At 49.9% G+C, this 24,647-nt stretch overlaps 1 protein-coding gene across 5 annotated transcripts in view; it reads right to left on the reverse strand.

The window, feature by feature from the left end:
- Nucleotides 1-24,647, reverse strand: part of INTS3 (integrator complex subunit 3) — a 93,198-nt gene that overhangs the window by 61,183 nt on the left and 7,368 nt on the right. For 4 of the 5 annotated variants that reach the window (XM_053368686.1, XM_053368684.1, XM_053368683.1 and 1 more), the window contains exons 2-6: nucleotides 15,829-15,912; nucleotides 14,426-14,509; nucleotides 7,652-7,765; nucleotides 6,766-6,850; nucleotides 1,909-1,975 (exon numbers count right to left, since the gene is read on the reverse strand). In XM_053368686.1, the coding sequence (XP_053224661.1) occupies nucleotides 1,909-1,975; nucleotides 6,766-6,850; nucleotides 7,652-7,765; nucleotides 14,426-14,509; nucleotides 15,829-15,912 (434 nt within the window). Of the gene's footprint in view, nucleotides 1-1,908; nucleotides 1,976-6,765; nucleotides 6,851-7,651; nucleotides 7,766-8,580; nucleotides 8,733-14,425; nucleotides 14,510-15,828; nucleotides 15,913-24,647 lie in introns of those variants that run through there. The other variant, XM_053368687.1, reaches the window with a different exon arrangement.

Below are 24,647 nucleotides of genomic sequence, written 5' to 3' on the forward strand. Positions count from 1 at the left end.
GCTATGGATGATGGGAGTGGGAGTCCAACAACAGCCGGGGACCCAAGTTTGAGAAACACTGCCCCTGGGGCAATGGGCCTGTTTCCTCATTCTTCGTCAACCCCTGAGCAACACTGCCAATGAGGCCCTGGGACTTTGGGTAGGGCCTTTTCTGCTGTGGCACAAAGCCCCCCATGTGGGGGGGAGTTAAGCTTTTGAGGAGTAGCCTTCCCCTCCTTGGAATGTCCCAGGCTCTCAGGAGGGGGGTGCAAATGCAGCAAGTCTCCCCAAGCCACGCCCCTGGCTGGCCTTGCTTCACGCCCTCCTTAGCCACACCCCCTCTCCCCAGGCCACACCCCCTTGTGATGCCCAGCAACTGGTGTTCAGAGGCATATTGCCTCCGACAGTGGAAAACACAGCCATTGTGGCCAGCAGCCACTGACCGTCTCAGCCCCCTCCATGGATTTGTCCAATTCTCTTTCAAGAGCGATGAAGATGGCATCCCAGCCATCTGTACGGCTCCCCGTTTTTCACCTCGGAGACAAACAGCAACACTGTGTGTTCCTATTGAACCCAGTATTGTCCACTCTGACCGGCAGCAGCCCTTTGGAAGCCACAGGTCCTTCTGCTAAATCTTCAAAACTTCTCTCGTAAGGAGGGAAGAAGACTCCCGTTCGGTCAGACCAAAAGTCCACCAACTCTACCATCGTAAGGGCTAAGCACTTGCTTAACTCCAGTACCACTCGGGGTGCCCAACTCTGTATGTGAGATGCCACTAGGCAGTCACAGGCCAAAAAACACATTCTTGCCCAGAGTTTTGCTACATCCCGTTCCTCTTTCCCCCTTGCCAACATAAATTCCAAATGAGCCCAACAAATGGGAGGCAGGAGAGACTGTTGCAAGTGCAAAGTTCCTCTGAGCACAGAATTTGGACTTCTTTTGGCATGAAACATCACACTCAAAGACCAAGGAAGGAGAGGGAAGCCTTCAAGTGGGCTAGAAACTTGACCCTGTGTGTGTTAAGCCTAAGATGAGGGTTGTCAAGAATCTGTGTCAGGTAAGGCATTGCAGAAGACAAACAAGACAAACTACTAGGTAAAGACTGTCTAGGCAAGAACCAGCAGGCAGAAAGCAATGATTTACAGCCCCCTGGCTCGTCCAGCCGCGGAAAACGTGCTCGCTCTCCGAAGAGCGCACTAGATGGCACTGTGGGGCAACGCAGCTGGAATCAAACTGTTCCTTGCCAAAGGGAAATAAACACACTTGAAAAACTCTTTATGTGTCCGTCCGTCCCCCATGAAGTAAAACGCTTTAACAACTTGATTGTTCACCACAGCAATAAGCAATTTCAAAGAGACATTGCAGCTACTACACATGCCATCCTAAGAGAGGGAACCGCGCATTGAAATATTATGACAGGTGCACTCGGGATGCATCCGTGCAAAGAAAAAGGGGCTGCAGAAAAGGAACGGCGTGGGCAACCAAGACTCGGTGTAAACAAAGTCAGATCAGCCTCGGTGACTCAAGCATGTTGCAGAGGGTGTCTGGAGAAGGTGGCCGGGTTCGTACCAAGGCAATAAATATTCCTCACTCCTGGCAATAAGTCCCAGCAGAAAGCCATGCCCCATTAATTGCGCGGTCTCTATGCAGGGCTGCTTCGGGGCTCTCTTCATCTTGGTCACAGGGAAAGTCAGGACTGATCAGCCCTGGCAAGGCTCGGTAGCGTGAAAACGAACTTCAGAGTCCACACTGGACAAGGTCAGACACGGCTGAGCCCAAGCCTTGAAAGGCAAAACAAAGCTACTAGCCAGGCAGTCCACCTGAACAAGCCTTTGGAGCAAGTCTAGGCAAGCACCGTCCGTTTGCTCCATTGTGAGCAGGCAATGACCCCTGGCTGCCAGCGATGGTCGACTAACCAGGCATACATACCTCTGCTCAGTAAGCATATCAAGGATGTTTTCTGCCAACCAGATATTCTTTGCCGTTACGTCTCCGCCTGCAAGGAGACAAACAGGTGACCAGAAGGTTGGGAGGAGGCTGGTTCAGACTGTGGATTGCAATTTCCTCCAGCATCAGGTTTGCACCAAACTGCCCCTTGATACCAAATTTTTTGCTGCTGTTGTTTTTGCCCTGTACACCGACATACCCACCCAACCTAGGAGAACCCCGTCCTCCTTTCCTCAATGGGACAGCTCAGGTGCTTTCTGGAAACCAATGACCAAATGGACATTGGAAGAACCGTTCCGGATCAGGTCAAAAGCCTTTGACACCAGCCACTCAAGATTCCTCTAGGAGGTGCACAGGCAGGGCGTGAAGGCAAGAGCCCTCTCTCCCTGTAACCCATAAGGATGTAAAAAGACCCTGCAGGATCAGGCCAATGGTCTGCCTGTTCTCGCAGCAGCCAGCCAGGTGCCTCTTCTGTAAAGGCCTGCAGGGAAGACCTGAGCGCAACAGAAGGACACCAGAAGTCTCCAGCTCAGTTGGTTGGACCGTGGTGCTGATTAACGCCAAGGTTGCAGGTTTGACCCCTGTATGGGACAGCTGCATATTCTGGCATTGCAGGGGGTTGGACTTAGATGACCCTCGGGGTCCCTTCCAACTCTATGATTTTATTCAGACACATTTACTACCTTCAAATGTGGAGGAAGAGCCAGTAGTCACTGATTGCCTTCTCCTCAATAAATCTGACTGCAAACCCCAAGATCAGGCCAATGGCCCATTAGGGAAACCCTCAGGGCAGGACCCAAGCACAAGAGAGCGCTCCCCTCCTGTGGCTTCCAGCAGCTGGTATTGATTATTGATGCAGCGCTGAGGGACCCAAATTAAATCACAGCGGCCTGACTCAGTGAGGCCAAAATTGGGGAGCAAGCGAATGGTCATCTCGGCCTGCCAAATGGAGGAGTGAGAGATGCTCAGCGGAAGGGATATTGACACCCAATTTTGACCTTTGAAAGCAAGGCCTGAGCACAACAAGCAGGGCTTTCTCCACCCGTGATGCCAGCCAGAAGACAGCAAGGAGGGCTATTTGGCCAGGGCACCCTCCCCTAACTCAGCTCCCCCACCAGGTGTTAAAGGTAAAGGTAAAGGGACCCCTGACCATTAGGTCCAGTCGTGACCGACTCTGGGGTTGCGGCACTCATCTTGCTTTATGGGCCGAGGGAGCCGGCGTACAGCTTCCGGGTCATGTGGCCAGCATGACTAAGCCGCTTCTGGCGAACCAGAGCAGTGCACGGAGACGCCCTTTACCTTCCCACCGGAGCGGTACCTATTTATCTACTTGCACTTTGACGTGCTTTTGAACTGCTAGGTTGGCAGGAGCAGGGACCGAGCAACGGGAGCTCACCCCGTCGTGGGAATTCGAACCACCAACCTTCTGATCGGCAAGCCCTAGGCTCTGTGGTTTAACCCACAGCGCCACCCGCATCCCGCACCAGCCGTTATTGGGCTCCAATTTCCATCAGATCCCCACCCCACCCCTGGCGCGGGTAATGGGTAGGGATGATGGAGTCCAGTAAGATCTGGAGGGCCGCAGGGACCCCCCAACTCTAGACTAGGGGCACCCAAGGTCAGGCTGTCATGCAAGCTAGCTAACAAAGAGCCCCGAGGCTTGTAAATTCCTGGTTGCTGTGAGCGATTGCGGGGCAAATTCCTTTCTCCACCAGAGTACTCTTTAAAAAGTCAGGCTGAGCCATTCTTGGATGCCTGTCCTTGAGAAGGGGAGTGGGGGGGGGTCCTCAAAAGATGTAGTCATGGCAACCGAATCCTCGTAAAAAGAAGAAGAAAAAACCTATCAGGGTGAGGGGGCGGCAGAGGTACCTTAGGAAAAGAAGTTTCCCGTAAGTTAGAAGTCTGCAAACACTTGGCACGGGTGCCAAGGAAAGGAGAAAGACAGTAGTTTGCTGGTCCACTATGGTTTTGTCCTTCCTGCCCCCCCCCAAACAAATATCTTTTAGAGCCTGTCCTTCGGGCGAGGGGGGCGGGAGCTGGCAAGCTCTGAGCTCATACAGGCCCAACTCCACATTGCAGATGCTGGCGGTTAAAAAAACAAAATGACAGATTTTCCACTGCGGCAAATTCCTGATGTCAGCCCGGCACAAAAGTGTGCCAGAAGTTCTCGAGATCCCTATCAAGACCATACCTGATTTGGTAGGGAAGGAACTGGTGGGGCGGAGAGATGAGGACTGTTTGGCCAAGAGGCATCCTATTACTGCAATTTAATGAGAGATCCCTGATTGGCTGGGAGGTGTGACCAGGATAGGGGTGGGGGACCTGTTACCCTCCAGATGCTGCCAAACTACAAGTCCCATCATCCCTAATCGTAGGCCGTGCAAGCTGGGGCTGATGGGAGTTATAGTCCAGCCACAGCTGGAGGACCCCCTGGTTCCTCAGTCCTGCTATATACAAACGCATCTCTGGCGACGAGACTTCTTTATAGCTTTAAAAATGGAAGATAAATCCTACGTGCGTAATATTTACACACACTTTAATGTAAAGTGAAAAGGAAATCTTCCAAGAGTTATTGGAAAAGTTATTGCATCTTTTAAAAACAAAAACAGGTGTCCCATAATTGCATAAAAAATGGTTTAGGGATAAATCTGTTTTATTAAATTGGACAACGTTCTATATCTGCAATGGCACATGAACAATTTAAGGCAGCTGCATTACCAAACTCTTCCTTTTTTAAAAGGATCTATAATTACAGAATAATGTTCCCGAGTAATGGTTGTTCTCTACAAAAATAAAACAAAATGACCCTAAACACACCAGGGATTTTTTAAATTGGGTGTAATCAAAACATGCGGAATAAAGAAACTCTGCGCCCACTGCAATCCTGCAATCCTTAGAGAGAGCTGCTCCAATATACCTTGCTGCTAACTGAGCAACTCATTTCGTCCCTCGTTACCTGAAAAGGGCAACCCTCCTGCCATCAACCACCCCTCCCTCTCTCCTGGCCCTGCCTGGCTCCGGTTTAAGGCGGCTGTACACAATTAAACCAGAGCTCTCCCTGTAGCTGTTGGCAACCTGGACCTTCGGCACCTCAGCTCTAGATGACAGGCGGTTCATTTGGAACATGCCAGTGTTACCACGGGCAAACCCTGACTGCCACAATATGCTCCCTTCATTAGACACAGGCAGCAGCAAAAATAACAGCTTAGGGACGGGGACGGGGGCAGTGATGCTCAAGAGGCTACTCAGAATGGCCTGGTTGCTTGATGAGGACTGGGCACCTTAAGAAATTAGAGTCATATTGGTTGCATCTAGCCCAGCTTCCTGTTTTCACAGTGGCCAACCAGACGCCACAATGGGACGCCCCCAAGAGCTCTCCCCCTGCGGCAGCTTCCAGCAGCTGGTAATCAGAAGCATTTTTGCCTCCGCCAGAGGCAAAGAAGAAGAGGAGGAGGAGGAGCAGCGAGGTGTTTCCTTCAAGGAGCTCCAAGTGGTATATGCCCTTCCTCTTTCATCTTCACAACAATCCTTTAAGGGAGTTTAGGTTAAGAAACAGTGGAGTGCCTTTGTGCCTGGGTTTTATACAGGCATCTGGTTGGACGCAGTGAGATGTTGGTCACTAGATGATCCAGAAAGCTCTTCCAAAGTTCGTAAGATGGGCCCAAGGCCTCACACAATCAGATTCATGAGATGAGTAGGAATTTGAACACAGGTCTGCCAAGTTCTTAGTCCAACACACTATCCACTTCACATATCTGCAGATCAGCCTTCCCCACCTGGTACGCTCCAGATGTTAAGAACACAAGAAGAGCCTGCTGGATCAGACCAACGGCCCATCTAAGAAGAAGAAGAGTTTGGATTTGATATCCCGCTTTATCACTACCCGAAGGAGTCTCAAAGCGGCTAACATTCTCCTTTCCCTTCCTCCCCCACAACAAATACTGTGAGGTGAGTGGGGCTGAGAGACTTCAGAGAAGTGTGACTAGCCCAAGGTCACCCAGCAGCTGCATGTGGAGGAGCGGGGAAGCGAACCCAGTTCACCAGAATATGAGTCCACCGCTCTGAACCACTACACCACACTGGCTCCCTTATGAGAAACCAAGCCTTATGAGCAGTGCCGGATTTACGTATAAGCTAAACAAGCTATAGCTTAGGGCCCCACTCTCTTGGAGCCCCCAAAAAAATTCAAAGGGAAAAAACCCTGGATACTTCTTCTTAATTGTACTTCACTTCAGCGATTACTTTGATAAAATACGTATTTTGACATGTGCGAATGGCTTTAGATACCTATGAGGTCCATAAACTACCATATAGCATATATTCAACGCAAAAAACAGTGACAATTTGTTGTTGACAAAGGACAGCTGGACACATAAAGGGCCCCATTACCTTCAGTAGCCGAGGGCCTCATCAAACCTACTGTATTTTTCGCTCTATAAGATGCACTTTCCCCCTCCTAAAAAGTAAGGGGAAACGTGTGTGCGTCTTATGGAGCGAATGCAGGCGGGAGGCTCTGCTCAGCACTCCCTTTAAAGAGCCACGTGGAGCATGTGTGAGGCTCTTGGGGGCTTTTCCTTGTGGAGGGAGAAGGGCTGCCCTTCTGGGATTCAGAATATTTTTTTTCTTGTTTTCCTCTTCCAAAAACCAGGTGCATCTTATGGTCTGGTGCGTCTTATAGAGCAAAAAATACGGTAACTCTGGCCCTGCTTATGAGGAACGGTTGATAGAGAAAAGGCACTCACTCAGGCTAGCAGCCATCAACACAGCCTTCCTCCGCCTCCTATGGGATGCTTTATGGGGCTATTTTCTCCAGCGATACTGCCCCCCCAACGCACTCACCTGCAATCTGCTTCATGAAGGTCATGCAGACGCCTTCGATGCCCAGAATCCCGCTCCGCACTATCTCCCGCACCAGCCAAACCAACTAAAGCGTGGGAGAAAAGAGAATTCAGGGCTCCTTCAAACGACATGGACAAAGCCAGCCTCTCCCGCCTCTTTGACGCCTTGTCCAGGCAGAAGAAAGGCATTGCATGCAAGCATTTGCGCCAGCCAGATGATGGCAGGGTCCTAACTCGCTGCTCATAGAATATGGTTCCTTCAGAAGAACCCGCGATCGGGATTTTTCCCTGCTCTCTCATTTTTTAAAAAAAACATCCTGCAAGTTTCTAGTCCTTGTGGTTGCGGAGGGAACCCCAAACACCACTTAAGTTATAGAATCGTGTCTATGCGGGGATTCCCGGGGTTAGCAGCAGGGTAGAAGGTTTGGATTACAAACACAGCCACCAAGCCCACCTACCACAAATTTGTGTTTCGTGACCCACCCCCAAGCTTACAGCACCGTACTTCCCTTGATTTCCCCTGTATGCCTCAATGCACCTTTTCCATATAAAAATTCTAATTCTGGCACTGGGGCTTGGAAGCAAGGGGCCGGGGGGGAGGAAGTACCCGCAACTGCAGACCGCATTACATATGCCCCTGAAACCCAGCTTGCAGATTTGGAGATGTGGTGCCGATTGCGGAATCTGGATCTTCAGGTTGCAGAATTCAAAATGCCGCACAGAGATGCCTTGGCAGCACTGCACTCCGGGCTTGAGACAAACAGCGGGCTGATCGCAGCTCCTGCTTCACACACACACACACACACACACGGTTCTTTAAAGTGCGGAGGCACACAGAGAAAATAAAATGCGCATAGGCAAGACGCGGCGCATAGCGCATGGCCCACCTGCGTACGGCACGTGTCCTGCAGCTTCAGGTACTTCTCCATCAGAATCTGGTTCATCTTGTTCAACACGGCACTCATCCCGTCGCGGCTGACCAGCACCAGGTCCCGGTAACACTGTGGCCACGGAGGAGGGCAGGGGAGAGATGAGAGAATGTGTCAGCTGCACAGAGTGCAGTCACAGCATATAACTTAGAAAGAAACTGCTCTGGGGTGGGTGGTGGGTGGCATACAGATTCTGTAAACGGGTGGGGAGACTCCATCCCAGGGGCCAAGTGCAGTTCCCTGGAGAGATGCTGCTGGTCAGTTAACAGCACTGGGTTGAACGGATAACTGGTTTGGCACATTGAAGGCTGATTCACATTACCCTGATCACCATCATCATGCAGGAGCCCTACAGCATCTTAGAAGGTCTGCTCCCATTGGCTGGACTCCAACGGGACTCTAGCTCCCATTGGTTGGACTCCAGCGGGACTCTAGTCCCATTGGTGGGACCCCAGTGGGACTCTAGCTCCCATTGGCAGGGCTCCGGCGGGACTCTAGTCCCATTGGCTGGACTCCAGTGGGACTCTAGCTCCCATTGGCTGGACTCTGGCGGGACTCTAGTTCCATTGGCGGGACTCCGGCGGGACTCTAGCTCTCATTGGTTCAACTCCAGCAGGACTCCAGCTCCCATTGACCGGACTCCAGCGGGACTCTAGCTCCTATTGGCCGGATTCCAGCTGGACTCTAGCTCCCATTGGCCGGACTCCAGCAGGACTGTAGTTCCCATCAGCCACAGCCAGTGCAGCCAATGGTCAGGGCTGACGGGAACTGCAGTCCACAAGGCCCTCCAGAGGGTCATGGGTTCTCCAGCCCTATTCCAGACACACATCCCAAACAATCAGGGATCACGTATGAAATGCGCTTATAGAGGTGTAATATTCTATTACCTAGAGCCGGGATGAAGAACCCGTAGCCGCCATCCAGGTGCTGTTTGACTCCAACTTCCATTTTCCCCAGCCTGCAAGGCCAATTGGTCAGGGGTGACGAGAGTTGTAGTCCACCAACATCTCTGGGAGGCCACAGGCTCTCCATCCGTGCTCTAACAACAGAAGGAGACAGTGCCTGAAGCCAAGGTGGTACATCGGGAATAGCCAAAGCACTGGCTGCTTTGGGGGTGAGCTGCTCCCCGCCACTGGCGACCAAAGGAAAGGAATAGACATATATACGCATCAGTAACCAGAAAGCAGCGAAAGGGGTCGCTGTTTCTATATGGCACCGCAAGCCCAACCATCTGACATATGAAAATAATTCCAGGCGACACATAATGCAGAACATACACGAATAGTACGGCCAAGTGTGTCGGACGGTCGTAAATCAGCTGGGACTCGGCTCGTCCAAAATGTACAAGCAGAGAATATATTCCCCGTGTCCAAATTTTGCTCGCTTGTCAAGTTCCAAGAGAACAACCCCCCACCCCCGGGACTCAATCTGCCAAAAGCTGGCAAGGAGATGCTTGCGGAAGAGGAGCCTGCAAATGGCCGTGCAAACGTTTCGGGAGCCAAAGGCAGAGCTTGGGGAGTGCAGGCGGTGTGGGAGAACTTTGGGGGGGGCGCGGTGGAGGGATTGGGGGAGGAAGGAGGCGGTGGAAAGTGCTCAGAGGCTCAGATTTGGGAGGACTTGGAGCAGATCAGCTGATCATGACCCACCACCCCGGACCCTGAAACCAACATCCGAGGTCCTTCTCTATGGGAGGTCTGGAGTGTGATGACATGAGAACAGGGTCTTTTTGGTGGTGGCTCCCTGCCTTTGGAATGCTCTCCCCAGGGAGGCTTGGCTGGTGCCATCAATGGCTACTTTCAGGAGCCCAGCAGTAACACTACTTTTCAGCCAGGTTTTTGGCTTTTATCTTGGGAGAGTTTTAGATACTGCAACTGCTTTGTGGGGTTTATTAGACAGCCTTTTTACATCCATCCGTGTTTTGAGCTCTCGTTTTGTTTCGGTTTTATACTGGTTTTAATGCTTGTGGTATACAGTAAAATGAGTTTACGTTTCATTTTTCAAAAGCAACTAGCAAGTCCAGTTAATAATAAAAATAATAATGAATAGTGAGGCTTCTTGCGAAGTTTTACGGTATTCAGACGCAAGATGGGTGGGGTGGAAGAGAGGTGAGATCTCTTGCCTGCTCCCTCTTGCCCTGTGAGGTTGGCAGAAGGGAGGGAAGGGGACAGAGGAACCAGGAAATCATCTGTTAACTCACTTCTGCATGGATGTTAATTTGTGCTGCTAAATGTCACGCCGCGGAAGCAAAGAGGGATCTGCTCTCCGCGTTCTCCCTCCGAGAGGCTAATGAGGCCCCTGAAAGCGCCCTTTCGATTGAACTCGCAAAGCACTCAGCAACCTCACGCTCGCAACAGGTGAGGTCTCTGGCTCGGCCTTTTGGCGCTTTCCAAATGTTAAAAGCCGCACTTGGCCGGCGAGCAGGAGGGGTGAAATAACCCCTGACCCGGTGCCGCGTGGTACAATTGGGGCCAAGGCGCCCTGGCGCCCTGGGCAATTCTCCCGAAGCCACAAAACAGGGATCACAGAAGGCGTTTCAGAGGGCAGGAGGAAGGCAGAGGCGAGGGTGAGGAAGGGATGTCACTGCAAAAGGGTCCAGTCCCTCCAGGGCTAGGTAAAGCACTCTGCCCATGTTTGAAGGTGCTCTTATTTCCTGTGTTTTGAAAGGACAGAGAGGCTAGTGCGGAGGCCCCAAGATTTTGGCCTCCTATTTCTTTTCCTAGGAACCGATGGGGTTTATAAGAGGTGCTCCGTTTGGGGTGTCTTATTATCACCCAAACTGCAAAAGGCTATATAAAGGCAGTGGCGTTCTGCAGGTGAATCCTGGCTCAAATTCTGGCCCCTTGCAACAAAACGGTGCTCCTGTTCAGGGTCCCAGCCAGCTAGCCAGTCAGCCCTTTCCCAGGATGTGCCATTCCATTACAATAATAATAATAATAATAATAATAATAATAATAATAATAATAATAGTAGTAGTAGCAACAACAACAACAATAATAAAAAAATATTTATAACCTGCCCTTCCCGGTTCACAAACCGGGCTCAGGGCAGCTAACAACAAATTTAAAACACTTAATTATAAAAGCAGCATAAAATACAGTATAAAAACATGAATATACAATAAAAATCAAAAATCAATTAGATAATCCCCAGGGCTAGCTGGCTGAATTGGTCCTTCTTGGGCCAGCGAGGAGGCCAGGGGAGAATTAGCTGTGGGGTCTCAGAGTGGGTGATCTTCATAAAGGGGAGGAGAGAGAGAAGGGAAATAAAAGATCAGGCTGAATTCAAATTAAAGGCCAGGCGGAATAGCTGTGTCTTACAGGCCCGACAGAAGGAGGTTAAATCCTGCGGGGCCCTGGTCTCATGGGACAGAGCTTTCCACCAGGTTGGAGCCATCAGTGAAAAGGCCCTGGCCCTGGTGGAGGATAACTTACAAGCCCAAACAAGTTTCTTATCCACATTACGATATTCACAAGTGTGACAAAATGCTGGTGATGTGGAGTGCTCCAGTTCAGGGTTCCAACCAGCTACGCCCTTTCCCAGGATACTCCATTCCAGCCCAATCCCAGACAAATTCTTATCACTGTGATGTCATACAATATTCATAGCGTTACACCTGCAACAACATGTTGAAAACATGAAGGGCTCCAGTTCATGGTTCCAACCCGGGAGGCATTTCACAAACAGCGAGAAGGTGCCAAGAAGGACCTGTCAATGCCAGCCGGGCGCAGCCACCCACAGGGCCTCCCTTGCCAATCTTAAGGCCCCAGATGCTTGGCATATAATATACTGCTAATGAGACAGCTGATATAATAACACAGCAAAGAGGGAGATGGGCAGAGGGGGAAGATGGAAGGGTACAGGAAAATGCTATGCATTTATTTCAGCTGTCCCCAACCTGGTGCCCTCCAGGCCTTTTGGCTCCCTCAGCCCCAGCCAGCAGTTGTAGTCCAGAAGAACACCTAAAGGACACCAGGTTGCAGAATGCTGAAGGAGGGTGCAGGGCCCATAGGAAGAAGGGGAGGTGCCTATCAAATTAAAACCTGATCTAAGGCACCTTTTGGAATCTGTCCTCCTGAAAGGGACCTGGGGTGGCAGCAGAACCAGGGTGGCAATGCAGGGCAGGACGGCTCAGATGACTTCCTTATAAAGGTAAAGGGACCCCTGACCATTAGGTCCAGTCGTGGACGACTCTGGGGTTGCAGCGCTCATCTCGCTTTATTGGCCGAGGGAGCCACCGCACAGCTTCCGGGTCATGTGGCCAGCAGGACTAAGCCGCTTCTGGCGAACCAGAACAGCGCACGGAAACGCCGTTTACCTTCCCGCCGGAGCGGTACCTATTTATCTACTTGCACTTTGACATGCTTTCGGACTGCTAGGTTGGCAGGAGCAGGGACCAAGCAACAGGAGCTCACCCCGTCGCGGGGATTCGAACCGCCGACCTTCTCACGGCAAGCCCTAGGCTCTGTGGTTTAACCCACAGTGCCAGCTGCGTCCCATGGCTTCCTTATGCTTGACAGTAAACCATTCTTATTTTTGCCGCGAAACACACCCAACAAGCGTCTAGCAACACGGCCCATGTCACTGGCAAGGAAAGAGTCTGCAGCCTGATGAAAATGTGTCACGCCAATGAATAAATCAGCACCCGCCAGCAGACCCCGCCGGCGTAAGGCTCCGGAGATGGGCGCAAGAGGCAAGCAGCAGGGAGATGTCAAGGAGACAGGAGGCTTTTAAGTCTGGGTGAAAGATAAAAAGCTGGAAGGGGGGTGGGAGAGAGCAGAAGGCCCTCCCTCCATACTTTGGGAACTTTAATTAAAAGCAAGAGCCAGCCGAGCGGAGGAGGCAGCCGCCTCGCACACTCATCAGCTGGCTGTCACCCCGACGGCCCCGACGCAGCCAAGGGTCTCCAGCGCACAGCTGGACGGGCTCGGCACGCAGCTAATTTCCTGCGAGGGGGGCCAGGAGAGGCATTCTTTGAGAGGCTTCGGAAGAGGGCGGCTGCTCGGCAGACCCAATCCGCGTCCAGAGCATGGAGGGCGAAAAGGGGGGAACACAGCTCAGCGGCACAGCATCTGACTTGAGCCCAGAAGGTCCCAGGTTCAAGAACCCCAATGGCATCCTCTGGGAGAGACCCCCTGCCTGAAGCCCTGGAGAGCTGTTGCCTGTCAGCGTGGGTGATACTGAGTTAGAGAGGCCAAATTGTCTGCTTTGCTAAAAGGCAGCTTCTTCTGAAGGCAGCCCTGTTTGGGGAAGTTTTAATGTTTGATATCTTTATCGTGCTTTTAATATTCTGTTGGGAGCCTCCCGGAGCGGCTGGGGAAACCCAACCAGATGGGCAGGGTATAAATAATACATCATCATCATCATCATTATTATTATTATTATTATTATTATTATTATTATTACTCCTACTGTCCCTAAGGGAGAGCAGTGCCCCTTCTCTTAGTAGAAGAGGCAGTGCTCAAGATGTAAGAAGCACACCAAGAACTCAGGCCAATGAAAGTTTCAATAGTGGGAGTGGTCCCAACTCACAAGTCAATAGTCAATAGTAACAAAAACTAATCCATTCAAAAGTATGTATTCCAACAAGAATTACAAACTCAAATAGAGATTACAAACTCAAACATATGTATAACACAATAATTCGTTACAAAGATTTTCTCTTTTTCAATCGACATTAATGTTGATCCTTATAATTTATCAGCTTGCAGATGGAGACTCAGTTTCAATCATAGAGCAGAAGTCAGAAGTTAATTATGGATTAGAGTTTATGAGTGTGAGTTTGTAATCTCTATTTGAGTTTGTAATTCTTGTCAGAATACATACAGTGGTACCTCGGGTTAAGAACTTAATTCGTTCTGGAGGTCCGTACTTAACCTGAAACTGTTCTTAACCTGAAGCACCACTTTAGCTAATGGGGCCTCCTGCTGCCGCTGCACCGCCAGAGCATGATTTCTGTTCTCATCCTGAAGCAAAGTTCTTAACCCGAGGTACTTTTTCTGGATTAGTGGAGTCTGTAACCTGAAGCGTCTGTAACCCGAGGTACCGCTGTATTTGGTGTGGATGTGGGTGGCTGGCATCTTGCCAGTGCTGCTTCCAGCCACCGTCTAAACCAGTGTTTCCGAAACTTGTGTCTCCAGTTGTTGTTTTTTGGACTACAGTTCCCATCAGCCCTGACCACTTGGTCCTGCTAGCTAGGGATGATGGGAGTTGTAGTCGGGGGAAACAGCTGGAGACCCAAGTTACAGAAAGCCTAGTCCACGCATTTTTAGAATATTGGTGTTTTTGGTTTGTTTTTTTTAAAAAAGGAGGAGATAGGAAATTTGAGGTTCTGGGGCTCAACCCAACCCTAACCAGGCCCCTTCCCAGGGTGACCAAGAAGAAAGACATATGCAGTAACCCTAACTTCAGCGGCACAGTGGCGCCATCAGGGCAGCAGAAGGAGGAGCAGGGGTTCCAAATGCAACAGTGGGGCTGGACTATCACTTTTGAAGGAAGTGAAACAAAACAAGGGAATCAGAAGCGGAAAGGTACCAATCCTGTCTCCCACCTCTCCCAGCCTTCTGGGCACAGGGTTGCATCCAACTAAAATATCTACTCATTGAGTAGGCCCATTGAAACCAATGGAGCTAAGTCGGTCGCGTCTGTTGAGTTCCATGGGTCTGCTCTGAGTAGGACTGGCATAGGATACAGCATTGGATAAGGCATTTCAGAGCGAAAAAAGGGAGCCCTTACCTTCTGCGCTTGAGCAGGCTCCGTGAGGATCAGCATGAAAAGGCCCAGGCATATCTCTTCGTGCTGAGGGGCTCCTTTGCACACCTGGAGGAGCAAGACCGGAAGGTTTATCTAACGGCAGGCCAAACCTCAGAGGGAAGGTGCGGGGAGAGGGAGGAAGGAATCCGTAGAGCAAGCAAGGACTCCCAAAGCAGCAACAATTTAAAATAAAATCAAGATGCTTTCAGAGTCCTTCCAAGCTGACTTCAATTAAGGATGCCTGGAAGCAAATTGTTTACTTTTATTTATTTAAATAATTTTTTATTTGCTTTTCTGTTTGATCATATCATCAACACCTACTGTGTTACAATCAGACACAGGATAATAAGAGAGGGCGGAAATAACATAAATATAAGACATATGTATTTGAATAATAATTTATTTAATTCTCATAAACCTTAACTTTTACTCCCCTCCCATTCTTTCCTTGGTTTCCTATCTATCTTTTCAAATGCTATCTTTTCTTACTCCACTAAGTTGTTTTCATTACCTTACACTATCCCACTTTGCAACATCTACCACCAAGTATTTTTCGTCAGCCTGTTGCGGTTATTTTCTTATTGTGATATTTTCCCCCATATAATCTAAATATATAATGTCTGTCTTCTTTCAAATTCTTATCATCTTTATTCCTTAATCTGTCTGTCATGCTGGCAAGTTCTATATATACTCTCCTATTTTAAGGTGCCAATCATTTATTTTATTTAAAGAAGTTGTAAACTGGAAATATTGTGGCGGCGGTACAAAAAAAAAAGGAGAAATTAAAAACAGAACGGAAAGCTAAAACAGTTAAGAGCGCGTTAAATCCATCTGTTAAAGCAGCAGGAACAATATTCAACCCTGAAAATAGGCTGAATTTTTATTATTTTAAATAAAAAGCCTTATGGAGGCTCCGTAAAGAGCTTCTCCGTAAATAGCTTCCCCAATGGGAATCCCACAAGCAAGACCCAAGTACAACAGCAGCGCTACCTGCTTGCGATTCCCAACAGAGGCACATCACAGTGGAAGAGGAACAGAGCCATTGTGGCTGAAAGCCACAGACGGCCTTCTCCTCCACCACGAACTTCTCCAATCAGGTAAGAACACAAGAGGCCTGCAGGTGCATTAGGTCAATGGCCCATCTTAGTCCAGCATCCTGTTCTCACAGGTTCTTCTCCCCAGTTGCAAGGCCTGAGCACAGAAGCAGCAGCTCTGCCCACTGGCGATTCCTGGCAGCTCGTAGTCAGAGGCAGGCTCCCTTCGACAGCGGAGGCAGAGCACAGCCATTGAGGTTAGCAAATGCAGCCATCAGCCCCTCTTGAATGCAAGAGGCACGGATTTTGCGGCGACCCTCTGCAAGGCGACTCCAGCACTGAGATACTCACATGAGCGTTCAGGGCGTCGTTGGCTTCCCTCTCGGAGACCCCGCCGGTCAGTGATGTTACGGTGCCCATGCATCTTTCGAGCCTCTGAAAAAATGGATAAAGGAAAAATGGGTGAAAGGTGTTGAAAAGCGTGAATGTAGAGGCCCAGGGGTTGACCAATGGTTTGGCATCCCAGGTGAGTGGGGGGGGGGGAGAACAGCAGGGGCAGCCCTGTTTTCCTGATCATCTCTATCCTAACATCTAGATATAAATCCCTCTTTCTTATCCTTTCCCTTCACAAGGCTATTCCAGACTCAGCCAGATTTCTGTTCTCGAACCTTGACTTTTAAGGTATTCATTTAGGCACTCCCATTCTTTTTTTTTACTTCACTTTTTGGTTTTTGTCTTATTACGTCTGTCAATTTGGCTAATTCTAAGTATTCCATAATACTTACATAATAATAGCTTACATAAACACTCTCCCCTAGTGGGTAACTGATTCCCTTTCCAATACTTAGCCACCAGGATTCTTGCTGCAGACGTCGCATATAGGAAAAGTTTAGTTTTGTCTTTTGGAATATCATCATTTAAAATTCCTAAAGGGAATGCCTCTGGCCTTTTACTATATGATATTCTTAGTATTTTATTTCTTCGTGGATCATGCTCCAAAATTTCCCAATTTTGGGGCATGTCCACCACATATGGTAGAAGGTTCCTTTTTGTTTCTTACAGACAGCTACTTCTGCTCACCTGGGGCAAGCAAAACTTGTCTCCAAGCAACCAGACAGGGAAGTTTCATCCAAAGTTAGTTCTTTTAGGCTGCTACAAATGATGAACACAGGGAGTTTTTTTAATGTTTATGTTTTTTCAAGTATAAGGGAAGAGTTAAAGGGAAAAGAAGAAGTCCTAGACACACCCCATGGGAACAATTGCAAGAGATATTCAATAAAAAAATACTTATTAAAACATATGTTAAATAAGATAATCTGTCCATAGCCTTCTTTGAGTTATGGTTATTATCATCATCATCATCATTAATTACATTTGCATACTGCCCTTCATCTGAAGATCACAGGGCAGTTCACAACATAAAAATACAAAAGAAAAACACAAAATACATTATAAAACAAAAGCAAACCACAAATTCCCCTCCCACAAACGCATTGAACGGTTCTAGAGAAACACCTCTGCCTGGTGCCTAAAGATATGGATGGGGAGAGCATTCCACAAATGGAGAGCCCACCCAGAGAAGGACCATTCTCGTTTTAACGCGATCCGGTCCTCTCGTGGAGGAGCTAGACAAAGACCTCAGGTGATGATCACAGGTCGGGGTTGTTGCATATGGGGAGACGTGGTCCTTGAGCTATTGTTGTCCTGAGCCATTTAAGGCTTCATATGTCAGAGCCAGCACTTGATTTGGGTCTGGAAACTGTCATCTAGTGCGGTTGGACCAGGATTAGCATTTGCCACAGTGAGCAACCTGGCTGATGAAATCTGCACTGGTTGAAGTTTCCAAACTGTCTTCAGATGCAGTAATCTAGCCTAGAGCTTACCAGAGCAAAGAAAACAGAAGTTAAACGATCCCTCTCCAGATAAGCTGGGCCACCAACTGAAGCTCATGGAGGGCACTCAGTGCCACTGAGGCCACCTGAGTCTCAAGCAACAGCAAAGGATCCAGGCTACGTACCCCCACTTTCAAAGGGAGTGTAACTCCATCAAGAGCAGGCAAGCTCCCACCCATGCAGTCTAGGGAACCACCCACTAACTGTGCCTCAGTTTTATCTGGACTGAGCTTCAGTTTGTTGGCTCTCATCCAGCCCATTACTGAGGCAAGACAATGGTCCAGCACTTCCACTGCCTCACCTGCATATGCAAAGGAGAAATAGAGCTGAGCATCATCAGCATATTGCTGATGACAACATACTCCAAAGCTCAGCAGTTCCATGTGGACGTTAAACAGCACAGGAGATAAAACTGAACCCCACATTGAAAGCTCCACAGGGCTGAAGAACACTCCCCAAGCATCACCCTCTGGAAACGACCATCCAATAGGGCTTGAATCACTGTAAAGCGATGCCGCACACCCCTAACTTGGACAGCCTCCCCAGAAATATACCACGGTCAATGAACGGTATTGGCAGCTGCTGAGAGGTCAAGAAGAATTAACCTACAATCCTACTGTCTCTCTCCCGACAAAGGTCATCATACAGAGCAACCAAAGCAGCTTCTGCGCCAAAACCAGGCCTAAACCCCAACTGAAATGGATCTAGGAAATCAGTTTCATCCTACAGTGCCTGGATCACCTGCTCAAGAACCTTGCCCAAGAAGGGGAGACTGGCAACTGGTCAGTAATTCCTTAGATTTTCTGAATCCAGGGAGGGCTTCTTAAGGACTGGTCTTCTCGTTGCCTCCTCTAAACTGGGAGGGGAGCACCACCTCAGGCAAGGAGGAATTAATCATGTCCCTGGCCCAGCCAGCTATCCCTTCCCTGCCGGTTTTTATCAGCCAAAAGGGGTGAGAGTTCAGAGCGCAAGCGGTCGCCCTGACCAACTGAAGCACCTTGTCCACATCTTGAGCCTTACCAATCAAAACTCACTCAACAAGACCAGACAGTGCTTGAGACACCCTTGAGAGTCATCTGCTGAAACAGCAGAGCCAAGGTCCCGGTGGATGCAAGCAATTTTACCCTCAAAGTGCTTTGCAAACAAGTCAAAGCCTTCGGGCCTGACTGTTAAAGGCCCCGCAACACCCGGAAAAGCTCTGCCAGATGGAACAATGAGGATACAACGGAGGCAGCAATAATAATAATAATAATAATAATAATAATAATAATAATAATAATAATATATTATTATTATTATTTATACCCCGCCCATCTGGCTGGGTTTCCCCAGCCACTCTGGGCGGCTTCCAACTGAACACTAAAATGCAATAACCTATTAAACATTAAAAGCTTCCCTAAACAGGGCTGCCTTCAAATGTCTTCTAAAAGTTTGGTAGTTATTTTTCTCTTTGACATCTGGTGGGAGGGCGTTCCACAGGGCAGGTGCCACTACTGAGAAGGCCCTCTGCCTGGTTCCCTGCAACTTGGCTTCTCGTAGTGAGGGAACTGCCAGAAGGCCCTCGGCGCTGGACCTCAGTGTCCGGGCAGAACGATGGAGGTGGAGACGCTCCTTCAGGTATACTGGACTGAGCAAAGTACGCCTTATTTGCTGCCTTGACTGCCCTTAGGTAGGCTCGATGGTGAGCCCTCGCCAGTGTTTGATTACATTCAACCAGAGTTTTTCTCCAGTTGCGTCCAAGCCGCCTCCCAGCTTGTTTCCTCACTCTGAGCTCTGAAGTATACCAGGGAGCCAAGTGGGCTCCACAGAGAAGGAGAGGATGCTCAGGAGGGATTGTGTCAACAGCATGAACCCCCCGGATGTTCCACAAGTCGGCCAGGGCTTTTAAAGCAGCATCGGTCACATCAGCCGAGAAATCACCCAGGGCCGTCTGGAAACCCAACGGCTCCATCAGCCTCCGAGGGCGGACCATCCCCAGAGGTTCCCCACCTCTGCAAAGGGAGAAGGGTGTTCAGACCCAGAATCTCAACAGGAAGTGATCTGACCATGACAAGGGACTGATGCAAATATCCCCCCATTTTCAGATTACCCTCTTCCTGCCCAGCCAAGAAAACAAGTGTGACCTGCCACATGCGTTGGGCTGATGACGTGTTGGGATAGCCCCATGGTTGTCACGGCTGCCGTGAAGTCCTGAGCCACCCAGGAGCTAACTGCTTTGGCATGGATCTTGGAAGCCCCCCAACACCAGCAGTCTGGGAGTCCTCAACACCAGCTGTCAGCTCAGGCAGGCAGTAAACCAGCAGAATTGCCCTGGCTACCCAACACCAGGAACGAACACTCTGGACTCAGCTGGGCAGAGAGCGCGCAGAATCTCTACAGGGCTGCATCAACTACAGTCTGTTAGTTTGCCCGTTAAAGCAAATTCCCATAAAATGCTGCCCAGAAATGGACACAGTATTCAAGGTGGGAACTGACCAAGGCAGAAGAGACTAGTACTATTATTTTCCTTGCTCTGGAGACTCTACTTCTTCTGTTGATGCTGCCTAGAAATGCATTTGCTTGTTTTTGCTCCCTGGGATGAAGAGGAAGCGACTCTAGTTTCCCAGCCCTTGTGATCTCAGCCATTGAGAATCAAGCCGGTTTCTCTATTGGGGGGGAGTGGGTTTGACAGGGAAAACACCACGTGCATGCCAAGAGCTAGAGACATATGTCATTTGTCACCCGCGTGTCTGTGTTGGGAATGGGGGGGGGGGGTTAGCAAATCCAAGGTCTTTCCCCATAGATCTTTTTCCTGCCGCTGGAAGGGCCTCATCAAAGCGCCCTTTGATGTCCCTAAGTTGTGACAGCTGAAATGAGAGAGGACACCCAAAGTCCCTGCCGTCTCCTCCTCGGGAGACCCCAGGGGCCGCCGTAATTTCAATGTGGCCCCTCCTCCGAGTCACACTTCCTAACATCCAGAGGCGGCTTTCATCCTTTTGAAGGGGGCGCGGAAAATTCTCACCAGGGACAGGAGCGCTGCCTGCTTTGTTGAAAAGGAGCAGCGAGCAAGTCTTCGCCTCCCACCCCAGCTGGCCAGCCTGCACACACACACACACACACACAGGCCCATTAATATTGCAGAGTGTGTGCCCTGCATGTCGTGGTCAGAGCATGCAAGGAAAGGGGTCAGGGTCAGACCACGGGGTGACACCCCCCTCTGCGTGAGTGATGGTGTTTGCAAGCTTTTAAGTCGCTTCTATGTCCTATCTTGCCGCAACAGCGGTGCGCGACGAGGGAATGTTATTTGCAAAAAAGACCAGGAGGAACTAAGAAACACGAAACCTGATGCCACGCCTCTGGAAGGAAAACCTAGTCAGCCTGCTGTGGATTTGTCTAACCTTCCCTTAAAGGCTCACAAGTTAGCAGTGGCAGTGAATCCCACAGTTTAGTTATGGACTGTGTGTAGAAGGACTTTCTGTAATCTGCCGACACTCAGCTGCTAGTGCTATGAGAGAGACGAACTTTTCCCTATCAATTTTCTCCACGCGGTGTATAATTTTATAAGCTTCTATCATGTGACATATGCATTGTTTTGAATGTAGAATTGCAAGGAGAACCCTGCAGCTGGGAGTCAGTCAAAGGCCCATCTAGTCCAGCATCCTGTTATCACAGTGGCCAACCAGGTGCTGCGATGGAAAGCAATACCGAAGTTATCCTCACCTGTGATTGGTACTGAAAGGTATACTGCCTCCGACAGGGGAGGAAAAGCACAGCCACTGTGGCAGAAAACTCTGATCTAGTCTGGCATCCTGTTCCCACAGTGGCGAGCCGGACACTTCTGCAGAGAGTTCCCTGGGAAGTGGGATTGATTTTTAAGCCATTGTGAATTGTAGGTCGGGGGGGGGGGGGAATAAGGGTCTTCTAACAACTCTCAATGCACTTAACTACAACTCCCAGAATTCCTTAAGGGAAGGCACAACTGTTGAAAGTGGTATCATCCCAGCACTTTAAATGGATGGTCTGAATGCAGCCTAGGTTCCGCTCAGTCGACCCACTTAAATGAATGGACATGACTAACTTAGGTCTATTAATTTCAATGAAGTCATGTCCATTCATTTCAATGAACCTATCCACACTGAGCAGAACAATGGTCACATTTTAAGCGCCATGATACCATTTTAAACAGCCATGGTTTCGCCCAAAGAATTATGGAAGGTGCGGTTTGTTAAGGGTGCTGAAAGGAGACCCCTGTTCCTCTCCCAGAGCTACAGTTCCCATAGTTCCCCGTGAAGAGGGATTGACTGTTAAACCACTCTGAGAACTGTAGTTCAGGAGGGGGAATAAGGGTCTCGTAACAACTCTTGGCGGCCTTGACAAACTACAGCTCCCAGAATTCCTTGGGGGAACCTGTGACGGTTTATAAAGTGGTGCTTTATCTGCATGGAGGGACGCGGGTGGTGCTGTGGGTTAAACTACAGAGCCTAGGACTTGCCGATCAGAAGGCCGGCGGTTTGAATCCCCGAGACGAGGTGAGCTCCCATTGCTCGGTCCCTGCTCCTGCCAACCTAGCAGTTCGAAAGCACAAACTACAAGTAGATAAATAGGTATCACTCCAGCAGGAAGGTTTGCCAGAAGTGGCTTAGTCATGCTGGCCACATGACCCAGAAGCTGTACGCTGGCTCCCTTGGCCAATAAAGCATGATGAGCGCCGCAACCCCAGAGTCAGCCACGACTGGACCTAATGGTCAGGGGTCCCTTTACCTTTACCTATCTGCATGGAGTGAATGTGGCCTATGACTCCTCCTGATGCTGGCCACTGGGGGCTGCAGCCCCACAGCTTCTGGAGGGCTGGAGCTTCCCTGATCCTTACGCTTTCTCCAGTCAGCACACACTCATGGCAAGCCTTTGGTGGTCTCCATGCCTCCATCCCCCAGCTGTGCAAAGGGGAACGCTTCCTTGGTGACGTTTCAAGGTTCCATCCCTCTGACGTTCCAAGAGCCTTGACGTTTCCGTCTATCTCCACAAGCCAGCCCAAGGCCAAGCTGACATCCGCTTTGGAAAGCTGCGCTGAGATTCTGGAGGTGGCATTTATGCCCCTTGAGTCAGGGCCAGGAGAATTCCAGGGGGAGAGAAAGAGAGCGAGAGAGATAAAATACCCCACCTCCCTTTGAAGACCACGTTTTGATCACTCCACACCACACGGCAGATTTTCAAGGAGCCTTTGGGCCACGGCTGTTTCAGAGGCATCTGTTTTTCATTCGCGCCAAGTTATTAACGCACCGGGTCCAGGAAGGTCAAGAAGAGACCAGAGCTTCCTTGAGTCTTGTCACCCAAAGGAAGCGAAAGGCAGGAGTGGAGAACTGGGGAAAAGCTGCAGCTGGGTGGGTAGAGCAAATGGTTTGCACGCAGAGCCTCCCAGGACCAGCCGACAGCAGTTCCAAACCCGGCTGGGAGAAAAACTGGAGAGCCACTGCCAGCCAGTGCAGGAAGTACTGAGCTAGATGGACCAACAGTCTGATTCAACATAAGGCAGCTTTCCATGTGCTAGACCTGTCCATAGTTTGAGGGTGAGAGAATGTGAGCTGATGTGGAAAGATAAGCCTCTGGGCCTCCTCCTCCAACTCATTCCATTATCACAGGTCTCTAGCCTGGGGTGGCAGCCAGGACAGCTGGATTCTGCACATAAGAACCACCTTCCTGGATCTGACCAGAGGCCCATCTAGTCCAGCATTCAGTTTCCACCAACCATACGTCTCTGGGAAGCCCACCAGAAGGACATCATAATCATCATCCAATTTCTTATACCCCTCACATCTGACTGGGTTGCCCCAGCCACTCTGGATGGCTTCCAACAAAAATACGTGCGGGGAAAAGGGGAAAGTAACAACAACAACATCAAACATTGAAAGCTTCCCAAAAATGGGCTGCCTTCAGATTATGTAGAAAAAATTATATAACTCTTTGACATCTGCTGGGAGGACATTCCACAGGGCGGGTGTGACTACCGAGAAGGCCCTCTGCCTCGTTCCCTGTAACTTTGCTTCTCGCAGTGAGGGAACCGCCAGAAGACCCTCGGAGCTGGACCTCAGTGTCTGGGCTGAACAATGGAGGTGGAGACGCTCCTTCAGGTATACAGGGCCTCTTGGGCCTTTAAAGGGGAGCACCAACACTTTGAATTTTGCATCCTGGATTAGTTGTAGTTTCCCAGTCACCTTCAAAGGTAGCCCCACGTAGAGCGCATTGCAGTAGTCCAAGCGGGAGATAACCAGAGCATGCACCACTCTGGCAAGCCAGTCCACAGGCAGGTGGGGTCTCAACCTGCGTACCAGATGCAGCAGGTAGACAGGTGCCCTGGACACAGAATTGACCTGCACCTCCATGGACAGCTGTGAGTCTAAAATGACTCCCAGGCTGAGCACCTGGTCCTTCAGGGGCACAGTTACCCCGTTCAGGACCAGGGAGTCCCCCCCACCCACCCTGCCCCCTGTTCCCCCCAAAAAGTACTTCTGTCTTGTCAGGATTCAATCTCAATCTGTTAGCTGCCATCCATCCTCCAACCACCTCCAGGCACTCACACAGGATCTTCACCACCTTCGCTGGTTCTGATTTATATGAGAAACAAAGCTGGGTACCATCCAAATCTTGATGGATACCCAGTCCAAACCCCCTGGTGATTGCTCCCAGTGGTTTCATATAGATCAGGCTTCCTCAACCTCAGCCCTCCAGATGTTTTGAGACTACAATTCCCATCATCCCTGACCTGCTAGCTAGGGATCATGGGAGTTGTAGGCCAAAAACATCTGGAGGGCCGAGGTTGAGGAAACCCAATATAGATGTTTAAATGCATGGGGGAGAGGACGGAGCCCTGAGGCAACCCACAAGGGGTCTGAATACTCATCCCCTGACACCACGTTTTGGACACAGCCCAGGCGGAAGGAGCAGAACCACCGTATAACAGTGCCCCAATATGCTGTGGGCTGGACAGGGCAGATGTCCAAGGCCGTTCGATTCAGCACACTGAAGTCAGACACAGAAGTGGGTGGGAATACAGAACCACTACACTCAGGCCTCCCCTGAGCTAATCTCCGAGTCTCAGACTCAAAACATTTGTTCTGGCAAGCTGGCCTCCACTTAACGTCACCGCTTGTGACATTCAGTTGGCACAGTGGTTAGTAACACACACTCCCCTTACTTGGCGACACCACCAGCCTGAGCCCACCCACCCTAAACCATATTCCCAACCCCCAAATCAAGATATCACAGGTACAACTAATCACTCCTGAGGCCTGGTATTCTACA

Source organism: Podarcis raffonei, chromosome 16 (genome assembly GCF_027172205.1).
Source record: "Podarcis raffonei isolate rPodRaf1 chromosome 16, rPodRaf1.pri, whole genome shotgun sequence".
Classification (NCBI taxonomy): Eukaryota; Metazoa; Chordata; class Lepidosauria; order Squamata; family Lacertidae; genus Podarcis; species Podarcis raffonei.